The following is a 20929-nucleotide window of genomic DNA, read 5'->3' on the forward strand; positions in this document are numbered from 1 at the left end:
GAATGATTTCCAGTTCCCTGAACTTCATTCCTCCATTATTCTTAATGACTGTTTTTCTTTTCCTTTTTCTTTGAGGCAGAGTCTCACTCGGTCACTCACCCAGGCTGGAGTGCAGTGGTACAATCTTGGCTCGCTGCAACCTCTGCCCCCTAGATTCAAGCAATTCTTGTGCGTCAGCCTCCTGAGTAGCTGGGACTACAGGCTCACACCACCACCCTGAGCTAATTTTTGTATTTTTAGTAGCAACGGGGTTTCACCAAGTTGGCCAGGCTGGTCTTGAAGTCCTAGCCTCAGGCAATCTGCCAGCCTCGGCCACCCAAAGTGCATGAGCCACCGCACCCAGCCAATTATTTTTTTTCTAATCACAAAAGAAACACATTCAGGGTGAAAACACAAACATCACAGAAATACAAAACTTAGAAAGTCTCTCCAGTAATAACTGCTATTAACAGTTTGATGTGTCTTCTTCCAGATTTTTCTCTATGAATATGATCATGTATTATCTTCATAAATACAATTGTATTACACAGGCTGTTCTGAAACTTGCTTCTATTTATCGTGATGTCGGGGACTTCTTTCTGTATCTCGGTGCATTCCTGCTTCATTGATCTTACGCTGCCTCATTCTTTATGCCAGTGGTGCTGGGTCTTTGGAGCTCTGAGCCCCTTTGGGTGTTCCATGAATGACAAATGCACACAGGCAGATCCCACAAATATATGACTCTGAGTGTCATAGACTTCCTGAGGCTGATCTATTACTGACCTCTGCACCATGTGCATGGGGTAGAGATAGGGGTGTGGTGAGGGTGGAAGATGGGGATCACTGAAATGGGTCCAGGGGGGTGGGGAGGACTATGTGGGTGACTTTACTATTGATAAGGAAACCCATGCCTGGGGAGCCTCAGTCAAAGGGGTCCTGGGTCACTGCCTCCATTGTGAGACTCTCCGACTCTCCTGAGGACCCACCCCTGGGCTCCTCCTAAGGCTGGGGGTTCCTCTCCTAGCATCCTCATCAAGATCACCTGACTCCAGCAGCTGCCAACCCCCTGGGCAACGCCAAAGCCTCCCGGCCTCAAACGGGTTGGGTGACATTCACTTCCTTGCGCTGTCCTCCCGACCTGCTCTGTCATTAGGAATTGCCTCGGCAGCAGCAGTCACACTAACAGCAACAGGAGGAGATCGTGCTGCTACCCCGCACCTCAGGGTGGCTCAGATCTGCTGGAGGCCCCAGGTGGGAAGGTGGATGCTGCTCTCTCTGGTCCCAGCCAAAGTGAGTCTAGGGGCCTGGCTGTGGTGGGGAAGGAGCTTGGCAATGTTCTGGGCTGACGCTGGAAGGATGCAGGAGAACGAGAGAGAGAGAGAAACAGAAAGCGAGATAGAGAAGAGATACCTGTGGGTGGGGAAGTAGTCACAGCTAAAGCTATAGGAGCTTGCACTGGGGCTCCAGGAGGGAATCCCAGGTGCCTGGAAGTGTCACTCTGTCTCACAGGCTCCTTTGCTGGGGTTGGGGATTGGGGGTGTTTCTCTGGGCTAGGGACACCTGTCCCCCTCACCTTGTCCTTGAGATGGGCTACTGCTGTGGGGAGGCTCAGTACTGGGGTTCCCGAGGTCAGTTCCCTTGGGCCAGCCATTGTCTTCCCCCTGCCTCACAGGTGGCCAGAAGGGCATCCTTGTTTAGGGTCACTCTGAGGAAGGCAGTTAGGGTCATCACTTCTCTATCAGTGCTACTTCTTCTACTCCTTTGACCAAAGTCTGGAATGTCCCCCATGGAGGCGCTGCCAAACTAGCAGTGTGACTTTGAACAAGCTCCTTAAGCTCTGAGCCTCACTTCTCTTATCTGTGAAATGGAGATAATACCTACCTCCCAGGCTGTTGTCAGGATCAAATGAGGAAGGGACGAAAAATGCCAAGCACATAATTAGGGTTCAATAAATGGTCGCTGTTGTCGTTATTTACGATTAGCTCAACACTGGTCCCACTTCACCTAGGAAGACTTTCCAGCCCTCCTCTCCCCTCAGTCTCCTAAGGCACCAGTGGGGTTGCTCTTGGCACTTACTGTTGTTATGGAACATGTTTTTTGTGCTCAAACTAGAGTATGTTTCTTGCATTTCTTCTGTTACCGTCTCCCTCACCCCAGCACCCAAGACAGAATCAGGCCATAAGAGGAACTCAAGGATGGAGAATGGAATGGGATTCCGAAGGGGAGAGAGGCAAAGAGGCAGGGAGGGGTCAGGGAAAGACTGAGAAAGGGAGGCAAGAAGGTGGGGAAGGAGGTAGCATTGTCCAGGTGTGAATGATGTGGCTCTCTTGAAGCACGAGAAGGGGGAAAGATTGCCCAGAGAGGCCATCCTTGGGGTGTGGGATGTCTTCTGTACTCCCCGGGTCCTTTCTACTTTCTCATAACTCAGATGAAAAGTAGAGGCTCTCCACCTTCCCTGCTTGTCTCAAGCGGGACTGTGTTTTCTAACTTGGCTAATATCTACTCACCCAACCTATCAGCTGATTCTAATAATGTTCTACCATCTACGGAATCTTCTCTGTTAACTCCCTGTCACCTTCACCGGTGACCTCAGGCGAGTCACTTCCCTCTCTCTAGACCTGCATCTGCTCATCTCTGAAACTAGGAGTTTCGACTAAATGATCTCCAAAGTCCTTTTTTCCCTCTAGTATTCCTTATTTGCTCTTCTCTTGTCAGCCTTGATCTCTACTTCTCAGTTATTCAAACAACTTAAACCATTGATCATCAATCCTCCTTTCAAAAAAAAGTCTTTCTCAAGAAAACTTATATATGTCCACTAGGCTCTGAAGTTTTATAGGAACTTCCTTGACCACTACTTATCCCCAATATGTAAGCTCAGTACCTAGCATATAGCAGGTGCTCAATAAATACGTGTTGAATAATTGGATGGCTGGATGGCTGGATGGATGGACAGAAGGATGGAATTCTTGCCATCATATACTTTGTGGAGTTATGAAATGCAGGGAAACATATTAATAGTTGATTGGCTTAAGAAAATCATGGCCATCCTGATTATAATGGCTGTTTGGTATAAACATTTGCAAATGTGTCACGAAATGATAACTACTAAGAAACACTGGAATAAACATTTAAATTCTAATCCATCGCCCATCATTTATCTCATCCATTGTCATCTTGTTCAGTTATTCTAAATTGAGGTGAGCTGCCCTCTGTCAAGAGGGTGCGATATTTTAGTCATCCACATAATAAGGAACATTTCAGGATGAGAGGGAAGGAAAGGAAGGCAAATGCTGTGGCTGCCTCAAGAGCTGTGACAGGGGTCTCCAAGTCCCCTTTGGGAGAAGAGGGGACAGGATGTGGCCTGTTTTAATAATGACAACTGCCATTTACTGTAAGAACACTTACTCTGAGCTAGACTCTTCACTCACATAAGCTCCCTTAATTCCCCCGACAACTCTGCGAGGAAGATTGTACCATTATTATCAATTTCATCCTATGGACAGGAAACTGAGGCTCAGAGAGGTTAAACAACTAGGCCAAGCTCATACAGACAGGAATGGATAGATTAAGGATTTGAACCCCCCTCCCCCAGCCTGGGGCCACACTGACCACCTCAAAGACCAAAGCTGGAAACTCCCGAGGAGGTTTGGGGGCCACCTCCAGGATCCCAGGTTCCTTATCCCACCTCCAAATATTTTTGCTCTTTCTTAGACTATGGGACATTTTCAATTAACCAAAATGGATGTGGAGCCAAGCCAATAGAGGGAGGGATTCTGAAAGATCTGTGATCTTAATAGTTGTCCTTCCTACTCACTGATTTTGTTCCGATTATGTCATCTCTCAGGCCCGGGGCTGCCATACAGCTCCATCTTGTCAGTGTGTCCAAGGGTCTTTGGTCTCTGTCATGGATGGAAGACTGTATCAATAACAAGGAATCGTGGTTCCTTCTAAAGAAGTTGTTCTAGATACGTTTAGGATACACAGTTGTGCCACTGGGGACTTTTCAATGAGGACACTTGGACCTCACCACATACCCAAGTGAATGTTCCCCTTCAAAGCCATCAACTTGGGAAGCCTTGTACTTAAACAAATCTGCTGACAATATCTTTGGGGCCTCTCCTTTGCTCTCAGATTCTGTTTAAAACTCATCTTGTGGCAGGGCACAGTGGTTTGCATCTGTAATCCCAGCACTTTGGGAGGCCGAGGCAGGCAGATTACCAGAAGTCAGGAGTTCGAGACCAGCCTGGCCAACATGGTGAAACCCTAGCTCTACTATGAATACAAAAATTAGCCAGGCATAGTGGCACACACCTGTAATACCAGCTATTCAGGAGGCTGAGACAGGAGAATCACTTGAACCCAGAAGGTGGAGGTTGCAGGGAGCTGAGGTCGTGCCACTGCACTCCAGCCCAGGCGACAGAGCAAGACTCCCTCTCAAAAATAATAATTATTATTATAATCTTGTTTCTTTGTAGTGACTCTATAGCTTTGCTATTTTTTCCTGAGGGAGTTTTGCTCTTATGCCCAGGCTGGAGTGCAATGGTGATCCTGACCTCAGGTGATCCTCCCACCTCAGCCTCCCAAAGTGCTGGGATTATAGGCGTGAGCCACCGTGCCCGGCCATAGCTTTGATTTCAAACAATATGATGCCACTTGATCACTCATTTACTTTCTTATCAGACATGGCTCCCAGTGACTCTTGGCCATTTCCAAAATATCAGACACAGTCTCAAAGGATGAAATTCTGCCTCCATCAAGGTTAATCGGATGCTTCTCTTAGCCTTAGGCAGCCCCATAAGAAGAATTTGGAGAATGACCGAGCTGTGGCAGGTGAAGGAATGAGCCCACAGCTCCCTGACGCGACTATGTGGAGGGCCAGCAGGCATTTGGACGTGTAAGTTCTGAGCTTTGTTTTTTTAAACAGTCACTGCTTTATAGCCACACTTAGCATGGAGGAATGCAATCCCATGGCAGGAGGAAATCCAATGGGCTCGCCAACACCACGTGAGGGCAGAGGTTGAGACTAGCACAGGCTTTTCTGGAAAATGGTCACTCTGGGTACAGGCCCAAATTGGAGACTGGACTGAGGCTGTGCACGAATCTTCTTAGCCACCTGCTTCCCCTGGGAACAGGGACTTCCTGTCTTCACCTCTGTCACTGAAGCAGGAAGAGGTGAGGTGGTGACCTCACCATGTGTGTACGTGATGGTTGAAGTGAGACATCAGGAAATCCACACACCCTCTTGGGGTCCAGTGTGACTGGGTTCTCTGGTTCTCTGTCTCTCGACTCTCCCTTCAGAAGCATCTGCTCATCTCCCCCTCTAGGTCTTCAGTCCCTTGGTTTGAGTCAGGTGGGCCGTAGAGGAGGCGCAGCAGAAGAGGCAACGGTTGGAGGAAGAGAGAGGGGCAGGAGACAGAGAGGGATAAAGGAGGCAGTGGAGACAGAAGTGTAGGTAGGAGTTAGCACAGGAGTGGGAAACAGGAAAAACACCCCAATGTTCACAACCCTTCCCGCCCACAGCTGAGCATGCCAACTCCCAGGGGCCATGTCAGAAGGAGAGAGCAAGGACAGCTCGGGCAGCGAGTGCCCCGTGTGCTATGAGAAGTTCCGGGACCTGGAGGGCGCAAGCCGGACGCTGAGCTGTGGCCACGTGTTCTGCCATGACTGCCTGGTCAAGTACCTGCTGTCCACCCGCGTGGATGGGCAGGTCCAGAGGATCCTGGTCTGCCCCATCTGCCGCTACGTCACCTTCCTCAGCAAGAAGAGCTCCCGCTGGCCCTCCATGCTGGACAAGAGCTCCCAGACCCTGACTGTGCCAATGGGCCTGCCCTCTGTACCCCCGCTGGACAGCCTGGGCCACACAAACCCCCTGGCTGCCTCCTCATCTGCCTGGAGGCCACCCCACGGCCAGGCCAGGCCACCGGGAAGCCCGGGCCAGAGTGCCCAGCTCCCCCTGGACCTGCTGCCCAGCTTGCCCCGGGAGTCACAGGTCTTCGTCATCAGCCGCCACGGGATGCCCCTGGGGGAGCAGGACAGCGTGCTGCCCCGCCACAGCCTGGCGGAGCTCTCAGAGGCCTCACCCGCGCCCCGCTCTGCCCGCGCCTTCTGCTGCCGATCGCGGGCCCTGCTGCTCATCACACTCATTGCTGTGGTGGCCGTGGTGGCCGCCATCCTGCCCTGGGTGCTGCTGGTGAGGAAGCAGGCGTGAGCCACACCGCAGGGAGGTCATCAGGCTGGCTGTGGCCTGGGAGGGAGCAAGAGGCCCCACGGCAGCCCTGGTGCCACCAAGCTCCAAGGGACACGCGGGCAGACAGAGGGGAGGACCTGGGTACAGAGAGGGCCTTGGGCTTCCCCAAGCCTCGCTGGGGTTTCAGCTGGACAGGGAGGCTGGAGCTGACTCTGCACTTGTGTGTTCCCCACATGAATCCTTAGCAGGTATGTTCCCCTTCCTCTAGGCTGGGAAGATGGGAGGTCACTGCTCTCCTGAGGGCTCACCAGCCCTGAGCGGCAGAACTTACCTGCCAGGTGACCTGCCCAAAGCCGGGTGGGCCCCTCCAGGGACAAGGAAGTCCTGCTGGCAGACGTCCTGCTGGGCAGGCCGATGGCAGGATCCTCCAGGCCAGAATTACCACCCAGGATTCTGTGGCTTACCCTCGGGAACAGACAGAAGCAGAGCCCAGAATCTCAGCACTCATCCTCAACCTCCACCACACTCCATCCCCAAGCCCTCCTGTCCCCACCCTGCCAGCTTAGAAGGGCTTCCCTGAGGGAGAAGCTGATCTCAGAGGCTGCCCCAGGATTTCTGGGAGAATCAACAGAAACTTCCTGGAGAGCTGAGGCCACATGCAGAGCCAGGGGTTTGTTGACAGAGGCCACGCCAGCAGAGTGGCCCACAAACAGGGCCACAGGTCTCCCTGAACCTTCCAGACCCAAGGAGGGATCCACACTTTGAGTCCTGGGGTTCTCAAGGGTGGCAGGAAGTGGAGGGGAAGGCTGACAGTCGAGCCTTGACTCAGCTGAGAACTATGTGAGCAAACGAACCCCTGAGGCCCCCACCTCCCTCCCAACTCATCCTCCTCATGACCCAGCCACTCATTTAGAGGCCACACCAGCTGGGCCAGTTTCCGAGGTGGACTGCCAGGCTGGACTAGGTGAGGAAGGGTGGGGAGGAAAACAGCTGTGCTTGTCAGGGACGCTGCCATCTCAACTAAGGAATGCTGAGGCCCAGGTGCTATCTGCTGCTCCCCAAGGTTTCTTTGCCTGGGGCCCCCAGGGTGGACTGTGAAGAGCCTCAGGTTGGGTCTAGCCTGGGTCATTCGGGGATAGCTATAGGCTGTTTATTGAGGTCCGTAAGTCAACTAACACCTTACAATGGAGAACAACAAAAACCTCCAGCGATTCCCAATAAGTAGTGGTCTGCACCCAGGTGTGCCACAGCTGAGCCTCTCTCCCCCCAACCTATACCCCTCTCGGAAATTTGCTGTCTGTGGGGGGAAGAAACAGCACTCTACGTTTTATCTAGTTCCTAAATGCCTGCTGTGGTGGTCATTTGGGGACCATTGGGGAATTGGGCCCCCCTACAGGGGATATTTGGGACAAGAGAGGGCTGCTTTAAAGCACTCATGGGTTTCTCTGTGCCCATTCCAAGATTACAGAAGAGCCAGGTGCAGTGGCTCATGCCTATAATCCCAACACTTTGGGAGGCTGAGGCATGTGGATCACCTCAGGTCAGGGGTTCGAGACCATCCTGGCCAACATAGTGAAACCCCGTCTCTACTAAAAATTTTAAAAATTAGCTGGGCATGGTGGCACGCGCCTGTAATCCCAGCTACTTGGGAGGCTGAGGGAGGAGAACTGCTTAAACCCGGGTGGCAGAGGTTGCGGTGAGCCAAGATGGCGCCTCTGCACTCCAGCCTGAGTGACAGAGTAAGACTCCATCTCAAAAATTAAAATTAAAAGGATTACAGAAGAGCACAGGTACTATTGGAAGGGGGTTGCGGGGAGGGATGCAGATGAATTCCATGGAGAAATATTTATTATAGGAATAAAAATAATGTTAAATGTGCAGGCTCCAGTGAGTCTCTCAACCTCAGCCAGGATGTTTTCAATGGTGTCATGAATTTCTGGGAACCGGATTCTAGTCTTTTCAGATTCTGTCGTGTTTGCCAAAAGTTTCTTTCAAAATACCCTCAGTGTTTTCATACTGTTTAGTGGTGACCTGTAGCTGGAACTTCTTTTATTTTCAGAGAATGCCAAAAGCTATTTTTTAAATAAAGGTATATATTTTCTCAAACATTCCAGAGACTTTGCCATGTATGTGGGAAGCTCCGAGCCTGGACTTGAAGGACAATTCACTTTAGATGAAAAAGTTTGAAATACAAATACAAATGGCTCTTACACACCTATTCAACCACACTTACGGAAGACATTAAAATTAAAATTAATTAAAACTCTGCTGGTATGCCGTTTTTCACCTATGCTACTGAAGCTGAGGGAGGCAGGGGAATGGTTAGTGGGAATGCATATTGGTAAAATCCCTATCAAGGGAAATTTGACATTATCTATGAAAATTCCTGGTTTGATCCAGCAATTTCTGTTCTAGAAACATTCTACAGGTATACTTGCTGTATGGGCAGCAGTATACATATGATGCTACATAATCACAGTGTTGTTTATAACAACAAAGGACTGAAAAAACCCTAAATGTTAATCAATAGGGTACGGGTTATTTATCTTAAGGTCCAGGGAACATCATGCAGCTGTAAAAAAAATAAGTAAATAAATAAATGGAACAAGAAAGGACTCAATGAACTCATACAGAATGTCTCCAAGGTACAATGGAAAATGAGGAAAAGCAAGGTGTGGAACACTGAATACTGGATACTACAATTTTGTAGAAAGAGTGAGGAATAGGCCAGGCGCGGGGGCTCATGCCTGTAATCCCAGCACTTTTGGGAGGCTGAGGCGGGTGGGTCATCTGAGGTCAGGAGTTCAAGAGCAGCCTGGCCAACATGGTGAAACCCTGTCTCTACTAAAAATACAAAAATTAGCCAGGCATGGTGGCACAAGCCTGTAATCCCAGCTACTAGGGAGGCTGAGGCAGGAGAATTGCTTGAACCCAGGAGACGGAGGTTGCAGTGAGCTGAGATCACACCGCTACCCTCCAGCCTGGGCGACAGAGTGAGACCCCATCTAAAAAAAAAAGAAAAAGAAAGAAAGTAGGGGAGGATAAGAATTTACATTCCTATTTGCTTACCTATGCATCAAAAAATTGGGAATGCCAGGCACGGTAGTTCATGCCTGTAATTCCAGCTTTTTGGGAGGCCAAGGTAGGAGGATCAATTGAGGCCAGGAGTTCAAGACCAGCTTGCGCAACATAGTGAGACCCTATCTCTATAAAAAAAATTTTTTGAGTAACATGGTTAAACCCCGTCTCTACTAAAAATACAAAAATTAGCAGGGTGTGGTGGCACATGTCTGTAATCCCAGCTACTCAGGAGGCTGAGGAGAATCACTTGAACCCAGGAGGCTGCAGTGAGTTATGATTGTGCCAGTGTACTCCAGCCTGAGCAACAGAATGAGACACTGATGACAGAAAGAAAAGAAAAAGAGAAGGGAGGGAAGGAGGAAGAAAACTGGGAAGATATACAAAAAACGAGTAACTGACTAACCATGGAAAGGGATAAGAAAATGATGGAATGGGAAGGAGTTTTCACTTTATCTTTTATACCTTTTGATGTTTTAACCAAGTAAAGATATCATTCAAAAACTGAACTGAAAAATTATTAGAAGCTAAAGATATCTTCAGTGTACACACCCGTTGCGTGGTAAGACTGCCCCAAGAACATTCGAGAGCTGCCAAACCGCCTGTCCTGTGGTTTGAGAGTGTCAGCTACTGGCTGATGGGGCTGGTTTGTCTGGTTAGAGGTGTGACATCTTATGCTTACCAGGTGCCCAAGGAGTAAGGTTTAAAGGTCGAATGTTCCCGGTGTTCCTGAGTCCCTGTGCATTTCTCTGGGCGCTGTCATTGAATGTGCTTGTCTTGATTCCCCCTTCTCTTCTTTTCCGTTTTGTTTTCAAATGAAAGCTTTGGTTTTAAGCAACCACTGTGGGGTCAGGGCACTACAGGACACCACCATTAGACAGACAGATATAGATAGATATAAATAAATGATAGACAGAGGGATGGCGGCCTGGGGTTCAACTTTGTTGCTCTTCTCTTCCTCTCCTTGCCTAGAGGCACCCCAACCACTGCAAAACAAACACGGGCACACATACACACACACACACACACACACACACAGTGCCACTTCCCATCACCACAATAACTTTTTCTTTTTTTTTTTTCGAGATGGAGTCTCACTCTTGCCCAGGCTGGAGTGCAATGGCGTGATCTCTGCTCACCGCAACCTTCGACTCCCGGGTTCAAGCAATTCTCCTGCCTCAGCCTCCTGAGTAGCTGGGATTACAGGCATGTGCCACCACACCCTGCTAATTTTTGTAGTTTTAGTAGAGATGGGGTTTCACCATGTTAGTCAGGCTGGTCTCAAACTTCTGACCTCATGATCCTCCTGCCTCAGCCTCCCAAAGTGCTGGGATTACAGGCATGACCCACTGTGTCCAGCCTCACAATAACCTTTAACTGTAATACACACTTGCACAGTCTGAGCCTACCAGGCAAGCTTAAGGATCCATAGCATTGCCAGTGGGGACCTGGGGAGGGTTGCCAGGAGCCCGGGTGGGCATATTAGAGACCTCTGTGCCCCTCAGAAAGAGTTCCATGACCTCTCCCCTCACTGAACCCTGTGTGACTCACAAGACCACTCAGTTGTTATCTCCTTTTGACCTCCTTGTCAGTATACATGTCCTTTTTGGGGCCAAAGATTTCATTTTGAGACTCAGTATTGAACAGAGGGAGAAAGGAAGGCAGGCCTGGGAGGGTAGGGTGGCAGCAGAGGACATGGGAGCTGAGGAAACAGAGAGGGCCTCGGTGGGGACACCCGAACAGGAGGGTAGCTGGGAAACTAGGAAGGACACTAGGAAGAAAGAGGAGTGACACTGTGAAGGCCAGAAAGGCAGGCAAGGTAGGAAGGCGGGCACCTCTGGCAGCTTCCTACAACTTCCAGCACCCAAATCACACTCAGCTCAGCCCCAGAGCCCCTAGGCTCCCCTCTGAATGCCTCTCTTCAGCCGCAAGGAGCTGGTTCCTGGAAAACACCAGTCATGCTGCTTCACACCTCCAAGCCTTCCTCCAAGCAATTCCCTCTGCCTCATGGAGCAAATGTTAACATTCTTCCAATTCCAGTCGATGCTGACCTCACCCCGGAAGTTTTCCCCAACTCCAGAGCTCCCTTTCGCTCTCTAATCACAGAAGCACCAAGGGCAGCTGGCTCAGCGAGCACTTTTCCTGTGGCCTCGTGGCTGTTAATTCCCTTGTCTCTCTCTCTCTCTCTTTTTTTTTTTTTGTTGAGGTAGTCTCCCTCCGTCACCCAGGCTGGAGTGCAGAGGCGCAATCTTGGCTCACTGAAACCTCCACCTCCCTGGTTCAAGAGATTCTCCTGCCTCAACCTCCCAAGTAGCTGGGATTACAGATGCGTGCCACCATGTCTGGCTAATTTTTTGGTATTTTTAGTAGAGACGGGGTTCCACTGTGCTAGCCAGGATGGTCTCGAGCTCCTGACCTTGTGATCTGCCTGCCTTGGCCTCCCAAAGTGCTGGGATTACAGGCGTGAGCCATCAAACCCAACTATCTCTCCTTTTAGACAGTAAACTTTCTGCAGGCACAGACTTTGACCTATTTTGCACCTCCAGTGTCTAGTTTCAGGGCTGGCCCATTAAAGATGCCTCGTAAAAAAAAAAGAAAAAAACAAAAACAAACAAAAAGATGCCTCATAAATATGTGTTGAAAAGAGCCACAGCAGAGGAATTCTTGCTGCAATTTTCAGTTATGAATAAAATCTAGGGCTACTTCCTTCACAGCATATTTAAGAACACAACTACTTTTAAATCATGAAAACACATGTTCTTTGCTTTCCCTCCTCTGGGCTGTCCTGGGTATGAGGTTCCCATAAGCTGGGGCCATCTACAGTGCCTAGAAGAGTCCAGGGAGCCAGCTTGCAAGGATTCCGCTGTGACTTATGGGTTCTGTATAACCTGGCACCAAGTTCCTCTCCTTTCTCTGTGGCTCAGTTGCCCCATCTGTAAATTGGGGACAATACCAGCAACCACAGGGCCATTTTGTGGATTAAAAGAATTCATGATGTAAAGTGTAAAGAAGAGCGTTCCCACACCCAGCAGGCTCACTACATCTTCCGTATTCTTGTGAAACTCGTGTCCTCCGTCACTGTGACACCTGTGTCATTCATTCAGCAGAAGCCGTTCAGCACTGGGGCACTACACTGCCTCAGCCTCAGAAACCATTTGCAGGGACCAGGAGCGGTGGCTCACGCCTGTAATCCCAGCACTTTGGGAGGCCGAGGCGGGCGGATCACAAGGTCAGGAGCTCGAGACCAGCCTAACATGGTGAAACTCCGTCTCTACTAAAACTACAAAAATTAACCGGGTGTTACTGTGCACGCCTGTAATCCCAGCTACTGGGGAGGGTGAGACAGGATAATCGCTTGAACCCGGGAGGCGGAGGTTGCGGTGAGCCGAGAATGTGCCAGTGCTCTCCAGCCTGGGCGACAGAGCGAGAGTCTGTCTCAAAAAAAAAAGAAAAAGAGGCCGGGCGCAGTGGCTCACGTCTATAATCCCAATACTTTGGGAAGCAGAAGCGGGCGGATCAGAAGGTCAGGAGTTCAAGACCAGCCTGGATAATATGGTGAAACCCCGTCTCTACTAAAAATAACAAAAAAAAAAAAAAAAAAAAAAAATTAGCAGGGCGAGGTGGGGCGCGCCTGTAGTCCCAGCTACTGGGGAGGCTGAGGCAGGAGAATCGCTTGAACCTGGGAGGCGGATGTTGCGGTGAGCCGAGAATGCGCCACTGCACTCTAGCCTGGCGACAGAGCAAGACTCCGTCTCGGAAAAAAGAAAAGAAAGAAACGTGGAAAAAAAAAAAAAAAAACATTTACAGGGAGCGCACGGCTTCCCCGCTGCCGTCTGGTCCTGAACTGGAAGCGAACAGGCCGAACATTCAGAAACCCGCGCAGCTTCCGGCACCGAGAGGCTTCCTCCCGCCCGGCTCCTTCAAAGCGGGGTCTGGACCAGCGCCTCCCGCAGCACTGGGAGCGCCTTAGAAAGGCGGCCTTGGACCTATTTCCGCGGAAGCAGGGGGCGATCGGTGTCCCCGGTCCTCGCAAGGCCCCTCGCCACCCAGAACCGAATCTCGGGCGGGATCCGCGGTGCGGTCAGCAGACGCCGAGGTGCAGGGGCGGTGCCCAGCGTCGCGCTGGGGCTCATTAAAGGATCGGCACGCTGGCCGCGCCCACGCCACGGGCAGGCGGGGACGGCGAGTGCAGGGACCCAGGCGACCGGCCGGCCGGCGTCCCAGCGCCTCCTGGCGGCCCAAAGCAGGGACTGCCCTTCCCTGGCTAAGGGCACGCCGGCTCCCCCGGCATCTGGGAATGAAGGTACCAGGGTCTCCTGGGGCTGCTCGCTCCTTCATCACCCCTAAGGGCAGCCGGACCCTGAGCATCCTTCGCCACTCGCTCGGGGACTACCTTTCCCAGAGGATTCCGCGGCAGCACCCGGGTCTCCGAAGGGAGACACTAAGACCCGGAAGGAGGGATTTTTGCAGTCCCTCGCAGTTCCCCTCCTAGCCAGTAGGTGGCAAAAGCCATACATTTATTTCCCAGTTTACTCATCTCGCTCAAACTCTGCACCCCTCTTGCTCCAAGAGACATAATGCTCGCGAGATCTTTCGTAAACTTACAGAACCGGAAGCAGCGTGTAATTCTCTTCCCTTTTGCGGCCATCACCTTAGCGGGAGCTGGTAAGCAGTCGGCGGGCAAGCGGGTGTAATCTACAGCCATCCGTTCTTGGGCATGGTGGCTTCCGACCTCTGGGGCCCCGAGACTCTCCCGTCGGCCAAGTAGCAGCCAGGGAGGGGAGGCTGGGATGGTTTTTTTTTTTTTTACCTGCTTTCCCTTTAAATCAAGGGCCTCGGGCCGGAGAGTGATGGAGGGACCAGGGAACTGGGGACTCAAAAACGAGCTGAGGAGAAGGCGTCTGTGGAAATAGAGTCTAGTCTGGGCAGTGTCGTTTCCTAAAGAATGATCTCGAAGTAACTTCTCGGAACTTTCACACCACAGTTGCCCCCGGGAGGCTTTTAGGACCCGAGACGTGCAGGATTTTCCAGGTTCGGGATGGAGAGCCTTATTCATTTTGGAGAGGCTTTATGTATTCACGCTCAAGCCCGTAGAGGATGAACGTTGATAGTGTCTTCTAAAAGTTGACGTTATAATTAAGAGAACTGCGTTGTTGGTCTGCTCTGCCGTAATTCAGCAGAGATCTAAGTCCAGTGTTGATTCCCTCAGGTGCTGCTGAAGGAGTTGGGAGAGTATAACTAAAAGGTCTTAAAACTAGGACAGGTGTTTTTGATGCAAAAGTCTTCATCCCATAAACATAAACGGAAAACATCCGAATAAAAAAATACAAGGTTTCGAGCTTCGGTTGATAGGCCCTTCCGATCAAGCAGTTTTTTATGAAGTTTCAGAACATGACAGTTCCTGTGAGCATTCTAGACTATCAAGATGCATTACGGTTATTTGTTTGGAAGCTGGATGAGATCTTGGTCATTTAAGAGTCTTTTTAACTTTTTACTTAGCCAAAATGAAGTTCAATCCCTTTGTGACTTCCGACCGAAGCAAGAATCGCAAAAGGCATTTCAATGCACCTTCCCACATTCGCAGGAAGATTATGTCCTCCCCTCTTTCCAAAGAGCTGAGACAGAAGTACAACGTGCGATCCATGCCCATCCGAAAGGATGATGAAGTTCAGGTGTGTATCCCTACTTGTTCTCGTTGTCTTGATGGATATTTCACGCACTTGGTTTAGCAGAGGGATTGCATTCTGAGACTCTTGCTCTCAGAGAGTGTGGCAAGGTGAGTCGAGCTAGGGACCAAAAAAACAATAAGTAAGCTGCTTTTCAGTTTTTAATTTTGATGAAAATCAATTTTTTTTTTATTTTGTTTGTTTTTTAAGACAGGGTCTCAGTCTTACCCAGACTGGGGTGCATTTGCCCAATCATGACCTACTGCAAATATGGCTCACTCCTGAGCTCAAGTGATGCTCAGAGATGGGAACTTTTGTTTTGTACACAGGGCTGTCATTTTATTGCCCAGGTTAGTCTCCAGCTCCTGGGGATCCTGCCCGAAAATCAGTTTTCTCAAATGTCAGATGATGTGGCAATAATTAGATGACAGATGGACAGATAATGAGAACATTGCTTTGGGATTATCCTTTTATCAATATGTTGTAACTGCCCAACAAGCTCATTGTGCCTGCTGTCCAGATGTAGCCGTTTATGTAGACATGAATTGCAATAAAGAAAGAGTTTAATTTATGCAGAGCCAGAATGGGAGACTGGAGTTTATTACTCAAATCAGTATCCTGGAAAATTTGGGGACTGGAGTTTTTTAAGGATAATTTGGCAGGTAGGAGGCCATGGAGTGGGGAGTGCTGATTGGTCACATCAGAGATGAAGGCATGGGGAGTTGAAGCTGTCTTGGTTTGAGTTGGTCCACAAGATCAATTTATTGATCTGGGTGGCCCCAGTGGATCCATCAGTGCGGAGTCTGAAAAAAATATCATGCCAATCTTAGGCTTTACAGTAGTCATGTTATCCCTAGGAACAATTGGGGAGGTTTAGAATCTTTTGGCCTCTAGTTGCCTAAACCATAATTTATAGTCTTGCAGCTAATTTTTTAGTCCTATAAAAGCAGTCTGGTCCCTAGGCAAGAAGGGAGTTTGCTTCAGGAAAGGACTGTACCATCTTTGTTTCAAAGTTAAACTATGTAAGTTCCTCCCAAAGTTTGGCCTATGCCCAGGAATGAACAAGGACAGCTTGGAGGTTAGAAGCAAGATGGAGTTAGTTAGGTCAGATCTCTTTAACTGTTGTAATTTTCTCACTTAGAATTTTTGCAAAGGCGGTTTCAATGTTTGGTCATTGAAGACGCAGTTGAGGACCAGTAAACAGAATTGCTCCAAATCTAGATTCAGGAGCTCTAACTGAACAGTGTCACATGATTGTTTGTGCTTACAGGTAAATAATTTGTTGAATCTATTTAGGTGAAGGTTTCTACAAATGATCCTTAGGTGTAATCTGTAGTGCAGCTAGTGATTAAAGAATTCAGGCAGTCTCTAGAGCCACTTACACATCATCAATATTTTTTCATGCCTATTTAAGATGAAATGGGTTCCCAAATAAGGAGCAGTGTGGGTAGAGAACAGCTGTTGGTCCCTGCTGTAGTAGTGCTAAACTTGCTCTGTTTTCAGTACATATCAGTGCAAGAAAGTCACAAACTGGGAAGAAGAGTCTGTTCAGAAACACTTGTCCTTACAAACTGGGGACCACTAGGATTCCTGTCAGTTAACCTTTGGGAAAGAATTGGTTTGTCCCCTTAAGCATTGATTGCTGTCCTCTGACTAGCACTAGGTTGGACACACAAATGGGTTCTGATGTAAATACTCTTGGTCTGTTGCTGCTTTTGAGGTGGAGTAACAAGTTCCTTGTTGTCACCCTCTTACACCCAAAGTGGGCTCTTTGAACCTTTTAACATAGTGATAGGGTGAATGCTGTATGCATGAGTTCACTTTCATGATTTACAAGGTTAATCTTTTATTCAAATATTTGTTACTTTTGAATTCTTGCACGTAGGTTGTACGAGGACACTATAAAGGTCAGCAGATTGGCAAAGTAGTCCAGGTTTACAGGAAGAAATACGTAATCTACATTGAAAGGGTGCAGCGGGAAAAGGCTAATGGCACAACTGTCCATGTAGGCATTCACCCCAGCAAGGTAGGTGTTTTTCAGAATGCTCGAGAAAAGGAAATTATGGCAATTATTGTTGACACATTATTGTTTACAGAGCATGCCCATAGAAATAGTCCTTGATTTTAGATGTGCTAGAAAAAAATCATGTCTTAAATATGACTGCACTTGTATTGAAAATCTATTATCATTTAAAATGTTTCTGAAATCAAAGTGTCTTTAACAATCATTATGTATATCTTTTTTTTTTCTTCTTTTTCTCTTTTGAGACAGAGTCTCACTTTGTCACCCAGGGTGGAGTGCAATGGCGCGGTCTCAGCTCACTGCAACCTCCCACCTCCTGGGTTCAAGCGATTCTCCCGCCTCAGCCTCCCAAGTACCTGTGACTACAGGCATGCACTGCCACACCTGGCTAATTTTTGTATTTTTTAGTAGAGATGAGGTTTCACCATGTTGGCCAGGCTGATATCGAACTCCTAACCTTAGGTGATCTGCCTCCTTTGGCTTCCCAAAATGTGGGAAGGGAAATGGCACTTTGGCCCTGTTGAGGTTTTTTTATCTTTTTTATTTTTTGAGGGAAGTCTCACTCTGTCTCCCAGGCTGGAGTACAAGTAGCGCAGTCTCAGCTCACTGCAACCTCCACCTCCTAGATTCAAGCAATTCTGCCTAAGCCTCCTCAGTAGCTGGGACTACAGGAGGTGTGTCCCACCATGCCTGGCTAATTTTTTCTTTCTTTCTTTTTTTTCTTTTTTCTTTTTTTTTTTGGTAGAGATGGGATTTCACTATGTTGGCCAGGCTGGTCTCCAAGTCCTGACCTCAATGATCCGCCCGCCTCAGCCTCCCAAATTGCTGCAGTTAACAAGCATGAGCTGAGCCATAGCACCTGGCCTCCTGTATTAGAATTCAGCAGTAACGTGTCTTTACAACCCTCAGAAATAGGTATGAAACCATTTACAGATGTTTGAAGAAAAAAAAAAAAGGAAAACCCAAAACTCAGAGGTTAAGATCCCACGAATAGTGATTATGTCTAAGCCAAGATAGAAAATCTGGTTTGATTCCCGTAGCAGCAGAAGCTTGCCCTGGATTTTTATGTGAATTCTCCCCAAAATTGTAATGGCTCATAATTAATGCAAAAATTATGGCCTCTGATTTATATGTTTCAAGGTTTTAAAAATGTGTTTATGTTTAGTATAAAGGTAATGAGTGCACACTGTGATCCTTCAAACACGGGTTGGCAGGGGTTGATCTTGGGTTGGTGCAATAAATGTAATTTTTTAACCTCAGAGAAATCAAAGGCTGATATAGTAAAACACGTCTATATCTCTGACCTAGAATTCACTATTAAAATTTTGCCACATTTTCTTTATCCCATTTCTCCACTCCCAGTGAATTTACTAAAAAAGGATCATGACATTCACCTGTAATTACTTCAGTATGTATCTCTTAGGACCAAGGACTTTCCCACTCCTTAACCTACTCTAGTCATATTTTTGCTTCCCATCACCAGATCAGTTGTTTTAGGTCACTAAGTCTTTTTGTGCGGTACATGCTAGTGCAGCATGTGATGGTCAATCTTTGAGTAACTCAATAGTCATCTTCATATCTCATTCCAGTCTTAGGACTTCAGCTGTCTGGAAGCTCCTCTTCCCCTAAACTCAGTACTCAATATCCAATTGCCAATTGTGCAGTTCAACTTAGATATCTTAATAAGTATCCCAAACTTGGCATGTTCAAACCATCACAGTGTATGGCAGCTATCTTCCTAATTGCTCAGGCCAAAATGTCATTAAATTTTTATTTATTTATTTTAATGCAGGCTCTTGCAATGTTGCCCAAAACCTAAGCCTCCCAAAGTGTTGGGATTATAGGCGTGAACCGCCATGTCCAACCAAAAATGTCATTTTGACTGATTCATTATGTACCCCACATCAGTTTATAAGATCTGTGGACTACTGTCTAAATACCTAGAATTCTGTCTGCTCTTTGCCATCACATTGTCCTCTAAGATTTTAACTGATGTGGCCAGACGGAGTGGCTCATGCCTATAATCCCAGCACTTTGGGAGGCCGAGGCAGGCAGATCACTTGGGGTCAGGAGTTCAAAACCAGCCTGACCAACATGGTGAAACCCCATCTCTACTAAAAATACAAAATACAAAAAAAAAAAAAGCCAGGCGTGGTGGCAGGTGCCTGTAATCCCAGCTACTTGGGAGGCTGCAGCAGGAGAATCGCTTGAACCTGGGAGGCAGAGGTTACAAAGAGCTGAGACTGTGCCATTGCACTCCAGCCTGGGAAAGAAGAGTGAAACTCCATCTCAAAAAAAAAAAAAAGACTTTGATTTTCCTTCACTTTTGACATCTTTTTCCATTCTATATGTTCTGGTCTGCTGGACCTAGGAACTTGGTAGAATTAGAAATTCTAGGAGCCCAGGCCTAGTGAGGCAGAATTAGGGTTTGTGACCCAGGTGTCAGTTTCAACAAGCCCTCCAGTTGATTCTTACTCAAGTTTAGGAAACACACCTGTGAAACTTTATAATCTCTTGCGTTTGGAACTTTCAACTTGCTGTTCTCTTCCAGATACTCACCACTTTAGGTCTCTTCAAATGTAGCTTTATTAGTAGGGCTTTTCCTGATCACTCTAGAAAGCCCCTCGGCCTCCTCACTTGCCTTCTTTCTCTATCAAAGTGATGTACATTCACTTATAAATGTTTTCAGTCTCCCTATAGTGGTATGTGAGTTCCACAACAGCAGAGATTGATTGGTCAGCATGCTGTATTTCCAGCACCTCTTTTCACCCTTTCTTGGCCTTCATAAGACTAAAGTTTATCATAATTTGGATGTCTTTTAGGATTTGAACTGTTGGAATAAGATCTGTATTGTCATCTTCTCACTAAAGATTTTGCAGGTGGAATTACATGTGAATGCTACGTTTAATTTCTAACATTAAAATTCTGAAGTTACTTTATAATTTTTCTGTTTTAGGGTGTTGGTTTTTGTTTTTTGTTGGTTTTTGAGAGAGTTTTGCTTTTGTCACTCAGCCTGGAAGTGCAGTGGTGCATTCCCAGCTCACTGCAACCTCTGCTTCCTGGGTTCAAGCAATTCTGTTTCAGCTTCCTGAGTAGCTGGGTTACAGGCACTCACCACCACGTGTGGCTAATTTTGTTGTTTGTTTGTTGAGTCTCACTTGGTGGCCCAGGCTGGAGTGCAGTGGCATGATCTCAGCTCACTGCAGCCTCCGCCTCCCAGGTTCCAGCGATTCTTCTGCCTCAGCCTCCCAGGTAGCTGAGATTACAGGCACACACCGCCACGCCCCACTAATTTTTGTCTTTTTAGTAGAGACAGGGTTTTACCATGTTGGCCAGGGTTGTCTGCCTGCCTCTGCCTCCCAAAGTGCTGGGATTGGGGGCTTGAGCCACCACACCCAGCCTGAAGTTACTTTAGAAACAAATAGATTTGTGTATGATAGTTTGTAAGACTGTCATGACAAAAGCAGAATGAATCGTATATATATTTTTCAATAAAAAACATAAGCACAGAAGAGGCTACAATAAGAATTACTGATGCCATCTTGCCTTTTCTCCTTTGTTGGTAGGAAATTAGCAAATATTTAAGCCAGGTTTGATGACTAAAGAGTAATTTCTGGAGTTTTTTAAAAGTTAATCATTTCTTTAGGCATCCACTGCCTCAGGTGTGGGAAATGGTATTAAATGTTGGGCTTTCCCGTGGTTCTTGGTGATTATTTAAAGCTTGGGAGTGTTTCTCATTTTTCTGCAGGTGGTTATCACTAGGCTAAAACTGGACAAAGACCGCAAAAAGATCCTTGAACGGAAAGCCAAATCTCGCCAAGTAGGAAAGGAAAAGGGCAAATACAAGGAAGAAACAATCGAGAAGATGCAGGAATAAAGTAATCTTATATACAAGCTTTGATTAAAACTTGAAACGAGGAGTCTGTGTTTTGTGTGTGGTGATTTAGGGCACTTCTTTATAGTGGGCAGCAGCATTTCAGGATATATCAATAGCTA

General features: G+C 47.8%; 2 protein-coding genes across 3 annotated transcripts; both read left to right on the forward strand.

Moving 5' to 3' along the window:
• The first annotated feature begins 1124 nt into the window (after positions 1-1124).
• Positions 1125-8272, forward strand: RNF222 (ring finger protein 222). Its single transcript, XM_012457572.2, has 3 exons — positions 1125-1257; positions 4660-4809; positions 5500-8272. Exon 3 carries the CDS (start codon positions 5525-5527, stop codon positions 6185-6187), a length of 663 nt encoding a protein of 220 aa, XP_012312995.1. The 5' UTR covers positions 1125-1257; positions 4660-4809; positions 5500-5524; the 3' UTR covers positions 6188-8272.
• A 5549-nt stretch (positions 8273-13821) lies between these two features.
• Positions 13822-20853, forward strand: RPL26 (ribosomal protein L26). Of its 2 annotated transcripts, none has more exons than XM_012457570.3 (4): positions 13822-13909; positions 14744-14916; positions 16796-16936; positions 20682-20853. In XM_012457570.3, the coding sequence occupies exons 1-4, from the start codon at positions 13822-13824 to the stop codon at positions 20808-20810; spliced, it is 531 nt and encodes a 176-aa protein (XP_012312993.1). In that variant the 3' UTR covers positions 20811-20853. The 2 variants fall into 2 exon arrangements, with proteins under 2 accessions (XP_012312993.1, XP_012312994.1); XM_012457571.2 differs by lacking the exon at positions 13822-13909 and adding an exon at positions 14154-14275.
• Positions 20854-20929: the final 76 nt, after the last annotated feature.

Source organism: Aotus nancymaae, unplaced genomic scaffold (assembly GCF_030222135.1).
Source record: "Aotus nancymaae isolate 86718 unplaced genomic scaffold, 86718_ANA_hifiasm-v0.15.2.pri h1tg000018l, whole genome shotgun sequence".
Taxonomy (NCBI): Eukaryota; Metazoa; Chordata; class Mammalia; order Primates; family Aotidae; genus Aotus; species Aotus nancymaae.